The following is a 14,056-nucleotide window of genomic DNA, read 5'->3' as shown; positions in this document are numbered from 1 at the left end:
TAATTGATGTAGTTCATCTTTTATTAACAGTTAAGTTGGTGTGCACATCCAAAACATCTGAATTAGGGTTTCAAGTTTATGTAAACAGATTGGTATGCATTTTAATTGAATCATTCTTCACATAATTTAAGTAATGTGGTTTCTCAACTTTTTTTTGCTTTTAAATACATGTATTAAACATTTTCTTGTGATCTGTGTCATTCATGTCTTCTCTTTCACTCTGCTTCTGCATCAATAAACAAATAATTGTATTTCTTTTTGTAGGATATTTATATATTCTATAAAAAGAAATATAATTATTATTATAATTTACAGATAATGTGAAGATTATAGAATATCCAAACATAAAATAAACATGTACTGTTGTTCGGGGATGAAATAAGAAATGTGGTGAGATGATTAGTCAAGATTAAGTATGTAGTTTCTAATTACTCACTGCCATCAAGTGACTATTGTCTTGTAGCATATGTTAAATTGGTCGTTGTAACATTAGATAATATGAAAAAATAAAACCAATTATTTTTATAGAGCAAGATGTGTTGAATTAATTTTCCTTACTTTTAAACAGCCTCTCTTGTTTACTGTTTGCAAAAGCAAGGATAAATTTTTGTTAAACATTGGTTAGTGATCTAGGGACTACTATTAATGACTGTTATACACATTGCTACTATATGCAAGTTCAGTAAAAGCAACTGAAATATAACTCCAGCTTTTTTTCCCCCCTAGGGATCTTCTTTTATTCATACCACTGTCTTTGCCTCCAAGCATCTTCCAGTTCATATAGTTTATAGTGATAAGGCTGATTTGTTTTATGAACTGAATTTAGGTACTATTCTTTTAGCTGTGCCTTATGGAAATAAAGAACGATTGAAAGATTTTCCAAGACTTGTGCCCAAAGAAGTAAACGTAACTGGAATTGATAGAAGGACCAGCTGTGCTGATATTATACTCTCTTCAGCAGGTAAAACCTTGTTTTGTGTATTTACTTAGTACCAGAACTAGAATTATGCAAGTTTGAGCACCTCTCTAAGGTGCCTATTCTGATTATTTTATGTACAATTGAAGTCGGGGAGGGGGGGGTTAAAATACCTAGTTATGCCACTATTATTCCTCTTGCAACTAAGGAGGTTCTGGGTTCAAGCCCATTCAGCCCATTGTGAAGTGTGGTGCCAAAAAATTTATTTATACCCAATAATGACTGGCCTCAGTCATATCGGGAATAAAAAGAAATTTATTTATTTAAAGATGAACCTTTCAAAGTCATATTGTGAAAATTGATTAATCCTATCTTCGGCAATTAAGGACTTGTCACCCAATCTAGATAAGCTCTAGCTAGAGTTTATCTTCCATACAGCCAGTATCTTCTCTTTTATTATTCTGAACAGGACAAATCAATTCATACAGTGTGTGACTGACCTGTAAGGTTTATCTTTATTTCAAAGAGTTATAGAAATTTACAGAATTTAAGTTTGCTAAATTTTGATGTTCATATAATTAACCTTACAAGATTACACTTAGTGCCTGTTTACTGGTCAATAGCTATAATGGAAATGTTTATCCTTTGAGAATTATTAAAAATAATTCTCAAATACTGCAGTTAGCATACCAACATAATGCATTAGAATATTTTTGAGAGTAGGCTCAAAGGAGTAGAACTTATACCTGTGAGTTCAAAGGTGTTCAGACAAACCATATTCTGAAAGGTATTTTCTCCCCCACCCAATCAATCATATTCAAATTAAGAATTCTAGAGATGCTCAAGTACCTCTATAAGCATTATGGCACTGCCAAAGATATAAGTAGCAGCCAGCATTGGTTGCAGCATTTATCTCTTGTGGGGTAAGTTCTGTGAGTACTTCCCACTACTGTAGCCTTTGCTTGGAGTGATGTGTCCACTGTTCTTGCCAAAGAAGAATGGTAGTTGTTGCTATACATCATTCAGAGCGGTAGTTATTTATCGTTCTTATAATTCAGAATTATGGAAAATGAGCCTAAGTAATGAGTCATGCTGCACAGAATTAGTTCAAATGATTGTGGACTTAGAAAATTCCCGAAGGATGCCACTTACTGAAGGGTCATTCTAAAAATGAAGGAATCATTATAGTGTGGATTTTTGGGCAGTTAGTTGTAGTGTGTTCCTACACTAGGACAATTGCAGAATTTGGCTAGCCGGCATGACATCCTAACCAGAATCCTGTGGAAAGAGCTCTTGAATACTGGGTCAGTTTTTGCTCACTTCCTGATTGTTGCATTTGCATTGTGGAATAAGTAAATTATCAGCTCTGTACTACCATAAATTGTCTGTATTTCCAGAAGTGTTTCCAGCCACCTTTAAAGTCATAAATGGTTGATGGTTGGCTTTGAGAGTATAATGTATAGCCATTGCTTACTTGTAGTTGTGCTTGTCCATTACAGGTAGAACTACAGTTTAAGGAGGATTCATTTTGAGCATGCTTAGTGAAGCATATTTAAGAATTAAGAATATGAGGAAATATTTATTGTGTTCGAGCAGTAAGCTGTCTTAACTTATCAGGCTGTGGTGATGACTTTAAGAAAGAAGCCTTCCTTTCATAATAGTCTTTAAACACACACACACACACACACACACACACACACACACACACACACACACACACACACACACACACACACACACACACACACACACACACACACACACAGAATTAAAATATTTGTGTTTTGGATATAGACATTTTTACACCAGCTATGTCTTTTTCACTGGAAAATTACCACATAATCTTAGGCCTCCGTAGCCGAGTGGGCAGGAGCGGGAGTGCAGTAGCACACGCTCTTTGAGTAGACCGGGGTTCAAGCCCCTGACTGCTGAATACGGTCGATCTGCCAACCCGCACTGGACCAGCGTGGCAGATTATGGTCCATTTCCCTCAACATGAATTGTTTCCTGCAGTGGCTTGATAATGGCTGCACTTTACTTTGTCATATTTGCAGGCCTTAGCTATGTGATTCAAAAGAATGTATCTTCTGCCTTCTTAGGCACTGAAGTCCACTCTGACAGACCCCAAAAAGGAAAAAGGCTCGAGTCTGGGATCTAGTTCTCAATATTTAGTAGCAGATTGTACATGTCACCCAAAGGACAATTCATGAACAGATTTATCTCCAAGGTCTAGTTTGTCAATGTTTATACCACATTTATAATCAAATGCCATTAGCTCAATGAATTACAAACTGCAGCAGCCAGGACTTTCAGAATGTTCTCCCCGGCTCCTGTGGAGATGACAAAGATTGGCCCGATATCTTGTATCACTGCCCTCATTGCCCGAGATTTAGACATGCACTCTTCATGTCCTTACAGGCATTCCCTGAAGGAAAGGAAGCTACACTCATTATTGCCACGGTATCCTTCGTCAAATTTATGGAATATGAGGACAAGTTATTCAAAGTTTTGACTGCAGAAATTGATTCTGTAGAAAGTTCTAAAAGTAGGATGGTTCCGTCTCCAATTGGATTAAAAACTCAATGCTACATATTTGCATAAGGAAGTGATGAATGTGGTAATGCCATACATAAACCTTGTTTATTTTCTGCCTGTTCTGTAAAAAATGAATAAGCCTTATTATAGATATACAAAATCTGTCACAAAATTAACGAGACTGATTTTATAAAAAAATTTTATTGTGACACATTCTACAGCTGAATAGTAGGTTCAAAGTAGCTTCCTTGGGCAGCTACATATTGCCTCGATTTGATCCTTCCATCACTGGAAGCAGTGTAGAAGTCTTCTTTTTCTGCCAGTTCCTTCAGTGCATCGGTTACGTTGCTCTGGGTGTTGTCAATCTTCCCAAAATGATGTCCTTTCAGGCTCTTTCTTTTTTTTGATATTTGTAAAAATAAAAAATTCTCATAGTGACAGATCCAGGTAATAGAGCGGCTGCTGGAGCACTGAAATGTTTTTGGAAGTCAAATTCTCTGTAACAGACATTGAATAGTGGTAGGGTGCATTGTTGTGATGCAAAATCCACTTTTTAGTCTTTTCAGGTCAACCACACAGAACCCTTTTAGATAGCTGTTCAAGAACTTCTTTGTGGAAAGTTTGGTTGACAGTTTAACCTTGAGACTTGATCTGTTTGGGCACCATTCCACAGCAATCAAAAAAACAGATGAATATAGATTGGATTCTGGATTTGCTCTTTTGTTTTCTTTCTTCAGATGTGGTGAATTTGTAATGTGCAATTCTGCACTCTGCCTTTTTGTTTCTGAGTTGTGCTTAAATATCCATGTTTCTTTGCCTGTTATCACTCACCGAAGGAACTCTGGCTATCACTCACCGAAGGAACTCTGGCTCGGTTTTAATCAAGAAGGTCAAGGCAGGTATTTTTCCAATTTTACTTCTACTCTTCAGTGAGATTTTTTGGCACCATTTTTGCCCAAATGTTCTATTACAGTATCATAGACTGCTTGGTGGCATGTTCAGCTTACTTGCTATCAGTCTCATGGTCAACCATCAGTCAAACACAATCAGAGCTCTTACTCTCTCCACATTCTCTTCTGTTGTTGCAGGTCTCTGTGTGTGTGTGTTTTATTTTCATTTCATGGCTATACATCCTTCCAAAAGGCCTTGTGCCATTGGAAAACTTGGTCTCCATAAACTGTTTTTAACTTTTCTTACCTCTCTGTCGCACTTAACCCAAGCATGGTACTAAGTACTATAGGTTCTAATACCTCTCGTGTTTGGGGTTCACATAAAAAAAAAAAAAAAAACTTTCATTGAGTTTGATGCTGTTATGTTGCTCAATATTCTTCCACTCCATTTTTTGTGTTGCAGTCGAGAAACACATGGTATGCAGTGAGATGCAATTACTCTCATTGTGTATGGGTGTTCAACCTACTTGTGATATGCAGTATATGTAAGCAGTGCTGCCACGTCATGTTTTATAAAATCAGTCTCATTAATTTTGTGGCATACCTTGTATTATTGGAACCGGTCATTGATTTATGCAAGTGAAAGAAAATAAGTGAAATCCTAAAAAGGTATACATAGTGGTTTTTTTTTTTTTTTTTTTTTAATATTAACTGTTAGAAAGGATATTGAGACATCTAATATTAATAAAAATTTGAGATTTTATTGCAGCTGATTAAAAATTAATAATTTCATTAAATTTGATTGGTAATTAATATGCATCTAGGGTGTGTTCAAATATTCATAGAGTAAAAATTGTCTTTTGTATCATCCATACATAATATAATTTAAATTTTTCTAAAATAATGAAAGTGAAACTTTGATATCTATTGGCTTTTAATTTGCAGAATGCTACCATAGCTGAGTGGTTAGCATTCTGTGTATTTGTCTTATATATTTATCTAACCTTTTATGATTATATATTTATCTAACCTTTTATGATTGTCTCAGAGTATAAACAGATAATTTAAATTTTAAAAATTTTATTACAGTTGATCTGTATGGAGTTACTTGTAATCTTATGGCACCCCTTTATGAAGCAATATTTTGCTAACATGCTGTGGTACCCCAGTTGAGAATCATTATATTAAGGTTACTAAATGTGTTCTTTGTCAGAATATGGTGGCTTCACAACTTGTCTCTAATTTTAAAAGGTCAGAGTTCAGGTTTAGAAGAATTCTTGAAACTCTTCTTCAATTGGGAGCTCTAGTTAGCTAAATCCACGTGATGGAATTGGGAATTTTCCCCTTGATTTGTTTTGAGTTTTTTAGCATGCTTCACATGTGAATCAGCCCATGAACACGTGAGACACGTCAAGAAAGTAAAGACCCAACACATACAGCAAGGGGGGAACCCTCCAACCACCACCTGGGTTCAGGTAACTACAGCTCCAATTGAAAAAAGCTTTTAAGAATTCTTCCAGTGTCCCCAGTTAAATTTGAACTTTGACCTTTTCAAATGAGTGACAAGTGGTGAATCCACCATACTGTCATGGAGAACACATTTAGTAACTCTAATATAATGATTCTCATATGGGATGTCACAGCATGTTAGTGCCTGATGCTTCTTAAAGGGGTGCTACAAGGTTACAGGAAACTCCATACAGATCAATAACAGATGGTTGGCCTTCCATACTCCTTTTTTTTATCATAGAATGGTGTCTCCATGAAAAAAAGGAGTGGAAGACCATCTGTTATTGATGACAGGCTAATTCAGAAAGTTCACGATAGAGTCGAGGACAAGAGGCAGTTTCCAGTCTTCCTAACAGTTTCCCTAATATCTCACTGTAATTGTTGAATCAAATTGTGAAACAGCATCTGAACTACTGTGAATTGTGTGCCAGATAGATACTGAAACTGTTAACCAATATTCACAAAGAAAAATGAGTGGCAAGTATATTAATGTATCTGCAGCATTACACATAGGATCATTCTTGGTTAGACAGAATAGTGGCTGGAGATGGGACCTGGATTATCCATCACATCTCAGAGAGTAAATAACAGATGGTTGGTCACTACAGTGTAAGCATAATGGCTCACTCTAGAATGATTAAACTGAAGCAGTTTCGATGAGAAAAATAATGCTTGCTGCTGTTTTCTGTTTCACTAGCTAGCAAAACAGCTATTTAATAACTAAGTAAATAAAAAAATATATAAAAAAGGAAAATAGACAACTCATATGTTTCCCTCCTCATGTGCTGTCTTTTAAACCTATCCAACTGATCTTTGAATTTCCCCAAGCTGTCAGCCTCAGTGCTATCCATGGAAGTAACTAATTCCAGTGTATAACAAATTGCTGGCTAAAAGAAAACTTCCTGCAATCCAGTCTAAATCTCTTTTCCCGTAATTTGAATTTATGGTCCCTAGTTCTGGAATGATTTATAAAAGTTAACTTTTTGCCTTCATTTATTTTATTATCCCACTCAGAACCTTGTGAACTTCAGTCAGGTAACCCCTAAGATATCTTGCTGTCAAGCTCTGTAGTCAACATATTCAAAATCTTTCCCAATATGGGCACCCTTTTGCAGATCCCACAAAGCAGGTTGGCCAGGTGGGCAGGAGCAGCAGTGCATAGCACACGCTTCTTGATTAGACAGGGGTTTGAGCCTGTGCCCACCAAATATGGAGGATGCGGAAAGGTCAGGGAATGACTACCACATATCCCCAGAGCAGTATGGCCTCCTAAAAACCAAATAACAAACAAACAAAACCAAGCACATTGCCTGTCTTGGGACCCCTTGCAAGAAGCTCAATATCTTTTTTTTAGGTGCAGTCCTACAAGTGTCATATACAGTGGGATTATGGCCAATAGGGCACTGTGGACATTCTTTGCATCTTCATGTCTGACATATAATTCCCAAATACATTTATTCTTCTACTCTTTTTAATTCGACTCTACCAAGTATATAACTATTTTGGAGTCACTAATCCTCAAATGTAAGAACTTGCATTTTGCTGCATTAAAACACAGCTGCTACTTTTCCTTTAAGCCTATCCATGTCATCCTGAAGGAGTGCTGTTTTGCATTGATCATTAACCACTCTCTCAATCTTCACATCATTTGCAAATTTTGACATCATACCCTTTATATCCCTTGGTTAATGTCATTTATGAAAATCAGAAATAATGATGATCCCAGAATCACTACTTAGGGAACCCCCATTTCTAATGTTAGACGAGCCATCTGAAATGTAGCCATTAATCAAAGCCCCCATACAGTCCATCTTAGAATCTGCCTGTATCCCAACACATTCAAGCTTATATAATAACTTCTCATGTGTAACTGTAACACATTCAAGCTTATATAATAACTGCTCATGTGTAACTGTATCAAAATAGCTAACCAGGCTAGCTAAACATGATTTTCCCTTAAGCTCTGTTATGTATTTTTCAATATTCCATTTCTAACTAAAAGACTCTTTGTCATTGTCTCCATGATTTTCCGATTTTCCTCCTTTCACTGAAGTCAGATAGACTGGTTTGTAGTTACCTACTTCACTCTTAGAGCTGCCTTTATGTATTGGGGATACATTGGCACTTCTCTAACTTGAAAGGAATCTCTCCTGAGTCCAATCATGCCGTCATAATTAACTTTAATGGTTCAATGGCTCTCTCCCTCCCTTCCATTCAAAAATTACTGGGTATATGCCATCATCTCCAGGAACCTCTACTTGCCTTTAGGTTGAGAAGTTTTTATATTAAAAAACCATCCATAATTTCAATATTTTGCTAATTTCATACTGCTCAGCCTCACTTGTACAGCCTCTCCTCACTATGAAGGGTCTTTTGTCTGTAAGTATCTATGAAAGTGCTTGTTCAATCTATTAGCAACATCAGCTGAGTTATCTAAAGCTTTTCCACACCCATTATGCAAGGATCTGGTTTAATTTGTTTTCTTCTTTGTAGTCACATATGTGAAAAACTCCCTTTCCCCTTTGTTTGCTCTTAGATAGTGATTTCTAATACTCAGCTTTTGCTAACTTTTTCTGTGATACTGTTACATATCAGCCTGCACTTTCTATAGGTTTCACTACTTTTCATCACTCTATAACTTTTCCAAGGCATCTTTTGCTGCTGTGTTATACTGACCAGCTCTCTATTTGCCCCATCTCAGCACCCTCACCATGTTATATTTTCTTATGTTATATATGCACTCATGGCATCTGTGACTATTGGTTTAAAAATGTCCCACAATTCTAATGTATTCATCTAATTGACAGAGACTGCATAACTTCTTGAAGTGAAATTAAACCCCATGCCTTTACCTTTAAAAATTGAAACCTCTTTTGTCACCTTCCGTCTAAGGACTGTATGACCGCTTCCTCATGTTAATGGTTCCTACTGCAAGCCCTACGATATTATCTGGTTCATGAGTAATGATCAGGTCTAGATTATTCTTTCCCTGGTATTTTCTCTAACATGCTGATGCAAATAATAATCATCTAGTTTAGCAAAAAGGCCTTGTGCATTGGGAATAAGCATACTGAAATGAATCTTGTCACTATCAATGAAGTGTAAAAGTATAAAATAAAACTTTATTAAAATTACAGTAAAAATAAAATATAGTGTATGGAAACTTATTAAAAATAGTAATAAAATATATATAGATGGGGTACACTTAAATAGAAAGGGTGTAAGAATATTTGCTGATGCTATCGAAGCAGTGTTAGGTGGGTCTGAAAACTGCTAGCTTTTGGGGATTCACAGACTAAAAGATTAACAGTGGCCACAGGCAGAGGCCAAAGTGATTCTTGCACTGCTTCTATTAGATGAGCAGCAGCCTGGAAAGCAAGGTGCTCGGGATTTCCAGAACTGCTGGGAATCATTGTCGAACAAGTAAATACATGGGCTGTGTTAGGGTAACTAATAGTAGGAACAGGTGCATGTATACTTGCATGTACATTAATGCTAGAAGTATAGTTAATAAATTTGATGAGTTTGAAGTTGCTGGTCAAGACATCAAAGACAGATACTGTTGGGATATCAGAGACGAGGTGTCAGATAGATATAACAGCTCACATCTGGTGAGTATGGGCTTGGCACACCCAAGGTCCTGAGCTGGATATAATGATTCTTCTCTTCCTTGGTGATTCCTTTCTACTTCTGCCTCTCTCTCTCTCTCCCTCTCTCTCTCTCTCTCTCTCTCTCTCTCTCTCTCTCTCTCTCTCTCTCTCTCTCTCTCTCTCTCTCTCTCTCTCTCTCTCTCTGTAACTGGGGAATTTTTTTTTGGCTGGTGCAGCATAAGCCTTAGGCTTCCTTGCACCATATGGCTAATAATAATAAGCAGTGCAGAATTGGAATTTGGGGAGTACAATGTGTACAGAAAGGATAGACGGGACAAGAAGGGAGGAGGGGTTATGCCGTTTAAAAACACAAAATCAAGGAAGTGCATCCAATTGACATTGGTAGGCAATGCAATGTTGAGTCAGTGTGGTGTGTCATAAGCACTCGGAAAGGGAAAACGAGAGTAGATGTGTGTTATAGGCCTAATGACTCTGATGAGTATAATGAACAATTGCTCAGAGAAATAGTGGGCTAGTAAATCAGAATGTCTTATAATGGGGGATTTTAACTTTCCAGATATTGACTGGAACTTGTGGATTGGTCACTCACACACGAGCAAGTCTTTTGTGGATTTATTGGATGACTGTTTTCTACAGCAACATGTTCAAGAGGCAACCAGAGGGAGTAATACTCTTGATATGATTATCAGCAGTGATTATTCATGCATTAAGAATTTGCAGATAAAGGAACCAGTGGGTGACAGTGATCACAGTGTTCTGATATGGGATTTACTTAAAAGATGTAATTAACATCAAGGGTAAAGGGAAGGGTTTTTTGCTTTCGTAAAAGTGATTACAGTGATCTCAGACAGTTTGTAAATTCTGTACAGTGATATCAACTGATGATGTTACCAATGGTGAATTCTAAATGGGAAGCCATCAGGGGCTTAATCTTGGACTTGGGCTACTAGGTGTTTTATGCCAACTAAGAAATACTATTCAAGGTTTAGGCCTAAATGGATGTCAGGTGAGTTAATGAGGCTCGTGGCAGAGAAGAAAAATGCATGGGATGCATATAAATTATCAGGCGACACAGAAGCCTATGGTAGATATAAGCTATTCTGTAATCAAGTGACAAAAGAGGTTAGGCAGGCGAAGAAAGATTACGAGAAATCCTTGGAAAAGGATGCAAAGGAAAACAGCAAAGAGTTCTTTACTTATGTAAACTCTAGAACAGGGATCTTCAACCTTTTTTGAGTGAAGAGCCATTTTTAATCTAATTAAAAAAGAGAGAGAATCTGAAGAGCCACACCTCAACTCAAGCTGGGGGAGGAAAAGGAGTTTTTTAAGAAATGGAATAGTGGGAAAGTGTTTTATTAAAAATGGAATAGTGGGAAAGTGTTTTATTAAAAATATATATATTTTGAAATATTATTTATTAATATTGAAAAAATGTAACAAATATTGAATTAGTTACGAATTAATGTGACTTTTGCTGCTGAACTTCTTGAGCGAGTCTCTCAACATCAGGTGAGTATGCTGTAATTTTCATCTTTAAACATGCTGATAGACTCCCATTGTTGATGGTTTTTTGATTTATTTTTCGTATAGTTCATGTTCGAAAATATTTGCTCGCAGAAATACATTGAACCAAATACTAAGAGAAGTCCAAACGCAAATATTTTCAAATTTATACATAGGTCCGGTTAGCTGCTTGATGCATCAAACACAATTTGGTCTTGCTTTTTCAACTCATATATCACCGTCCATTTGTGTAGCATTGCGAGGGCAGCCTTTTGCCTCTCCAAATCCTCAATTTCAGTTTTAAGGCATTCTAGTTTTTCACTCCATGTCTTGATTTTTAAGTCCTCTAACTCCATTTCAGTTTGCCAAAGAAAACCTTCTCTAAAAGGAAAGGGATGAATCAGATTGGTCCACTTAACTTAGATGGTTCGACTATTGAGGAAAGACAGTTGTATGTAGAATAAATGTGCAGAAATTTGCCTTCAGCCAGTGGGTGGTTGATTGCAGGAAGAGACTTCCATCTCTTGTTGTGTGGAGGTTGATAGCTTAAATAAATTTAAGGCTAAGCTAGACAGGCACTTTGGAGTGAATGGATGGGTGAAATGGGAGGGGTGTTTTTGGTTGATGCTGCATTAGCTTGCTTTCTTGCATTGTATGCCTCAGCTAATGCTAATATTGGAAAAAATCGTTGTACCTCCTTTGTTAAAATGTATCCCAGCTTTCCAAATAATTCTTTCTAATTACAAGTGTGGTTCACACTGATATATATATATATATAAAATTCCTTCCAAAGCCTCGCAGAGCTCCTCAAGTTTTGAGTTAATCCACAAGACTTTCAGCATATGGTCTCTCCTATCATACCTAGGCAGAATTCCAGACATAAATGTTCTGATGTAACTTGCGCCAGTTTTTTCATCATGGACCTATATTTATCGAACAAATCATCAGTTCATGTGCCTAATATATTGATAAAGAGAGCATTATTAGTCTAATGAATAATAATGCTCTCTTTTATTCCCCTCCCCCCTAAAATCTGGCAATCTGCTGGTGATATCATCAGTTGTTGCTCCTGACAGGCGTGTGCCTGTCAGGAGCAACAACTGATGATATCCTGCTTCTGGTCCACCTGTTCTTATTACAAAAAATGTTACCTGTTTCTCTTACAATCTCTCAATAAAACTAAATCCTGTTAAACTAGAGCAGCATACATGTGACTGTTCTGGGACTTGAATCAGGTGCATCACCTTGCAGGTCACAAAAATATTTGAGGTCCCAAAGTGTTCCCAGTTTTATTTGCCTTCAGTGTTAGCACCCATTTCTTCAGTAACTCAGATTTATCTATTAATGTACCAAGTTTTAATTTGAAGTCAATAAACTCCTTACACTGGAAACAAACAAAAAATAAATTGTCAGTTGAGCTGTGATTATCAACTACGTCAACCTATGAATACATACCACAGGTTATACAAGTAACAAACTCACTAGTCATTGGAGTAGCCTACTGCCATTTCTGTCTGAATCATATTAACCTTGGACAAAATATTAAAAGTAGAATACTTCAAATTGATTAAAAGATTAGGCAGTAGACATTAGCATTAGTAGAGGCACATGATGCAAGAAGGCAAGCTTATAAAGCATTAGCCAAAAAAACCCTTCCCATTTCACTGATCCATTCATTCCAAATGTTTGTCTAGTTCTTCCTTGAATTTATTTAAGCACTATCAACTTCCACAACAACAGATGGAAGTTTGTTCCAGCAATCAACTACCTACTACCTGCTGGCTAAAGGCAAACTTCCACACATCTATTCTAAAACTGTCTTTCCTCAGTTTGAATTTATGCCCCCCCCCTCAGGTTTGTAATCTGAGCAAGAGGAAGAATCCCATCAGCATTAAGCCTGCTCAATCCATCCAAGGTTTCTAGTCTCTCCAGAAGTTGCAATTTGCAGAACTTAAGCCTTTTTTCATAAGAGCATGCCTGTTCCCTTCACCAGTCTCGTTGGCCTTCTCTGTACTTATTCTAGCAACTTTACATCCTTCCTAAAATGAGGCTTCCAGACCTGTATGCAGTACTCAAGGTGTGGCCTGACCATTGCCTTATACAAGGGGATAATCACCTCCTTATCCCTGCTTGCAAAATTCCTGTATGTCATTGACAAGACCCCATGACCTACTCTGACAGCCTATCTGCACTGTTCAGAAAACTTCATATCTGACTGCACAATTACCCCCAGGTCTCTTTCATTCTCCACAACCCTGAGTGTAACACCGCATAGTTTGTACATTTCTCTAGGGTTACTGCTACCCATATGCAGTACTTTGCATTTGTGACTAGAGGATACAAAAATTGTTCCTTAGATGCAATAAATGCTTAAATGTCCTCGGTAATTCTATAGAAAAGTGAATGTGTAACCCAAATTTTTGAATAAAATTGTTTCCTGATAACTGTGTAGTTGTGGAGCACTTGGATCTTATTTTCTGTGCTCTCAGCAACTATATGAACTTACTGTGACCACAGTTGCTCACATCCCAGAAAAATTTCCCAAAACCAACATACTAAATGTTAAGACTTGCATTCTTTTATATTTATAATAATTAAATTTCATTTTTCATATTTAGGTTGGATATCTATTACTGCAGAACAGAACAAAACTTGTGTGATTAAAGCTTATACTCCTGAAGGGAGAGGTTGCTATTTTAGGGAACCATCGCTACTGTGTTATGCTGTTAATTTGAGAGGCAAAAGAATTCAAAATGCACCAACATATGAAAATAAAAAAGCTAGCATTGTTGAATAATTAAATAGATATTAAAAACATAAGTTCATTTATTTGTTGAGTCTGTTTAAAAAAGTTATGGCAGAAAAGTTTCCTTGTTTATTAAAAAATTTGCCTTTTTGTAAATTTGAGTGTGACAAATATATATTTGCATAACCTTATTCTAAAGCATAATTAATAAAAATACAACTGCTCTATTTTTAAATTTGCAGTAAGAATCATTTCTAGAATTAAATAATAGTCAAAGGGTCACTTAAACATAGGCAATAATTAGTTTGTTTTTTTAACTCTAACCAACAGGGTAAAATATTTGTTT

General features: G+C 36.5%; 1 protein-coding gene across 1 annotated transcript in view; it reads left to right on the top strand.

Moving 5' to 3' along the window:
- The window catches only part of LOC150089629 (nitric oxide-associated protein 1), a 67,138-nt gene extending 53,377 nt beyond the window's left edge, over nucleotides 1-13,761 (top strand). Inside the window, exons 6-7 of the mRNA XM_090390057.1 lie at nucleotides 727-961; nucleotides 13,583-13,761. Coding sequence (XP_090246183.1) covers nucleotides 727-961; nucleotides 13,583-13,761 — 414 coding nt within the window. The remainder of the gene's footprint in view (nucleotides 1-726; nucleotides 962-13,582) is intronic.
- Nucleotides 13,762-14,056: the final 295 nt, after the last annotated feature.

Source organism: Mastigoproctus giganteus, chromosome 2 (genome assembly GCF_048544385.1).
Source record: "Mastigoproctus giganteus isolate SK-2022 chromosome 2, ASM4854438v1, whole genome shotgun sequence".
NCBI lineage: Eukaryota > Metazoa > Arthropoda > Arachnida > Uropygi > Thelyphonidae > Mastigoproctus > Mastigoproctus giganteus.
This window is presented reverse-complemented; position numbering and strand designations above follow the sequence as displayed.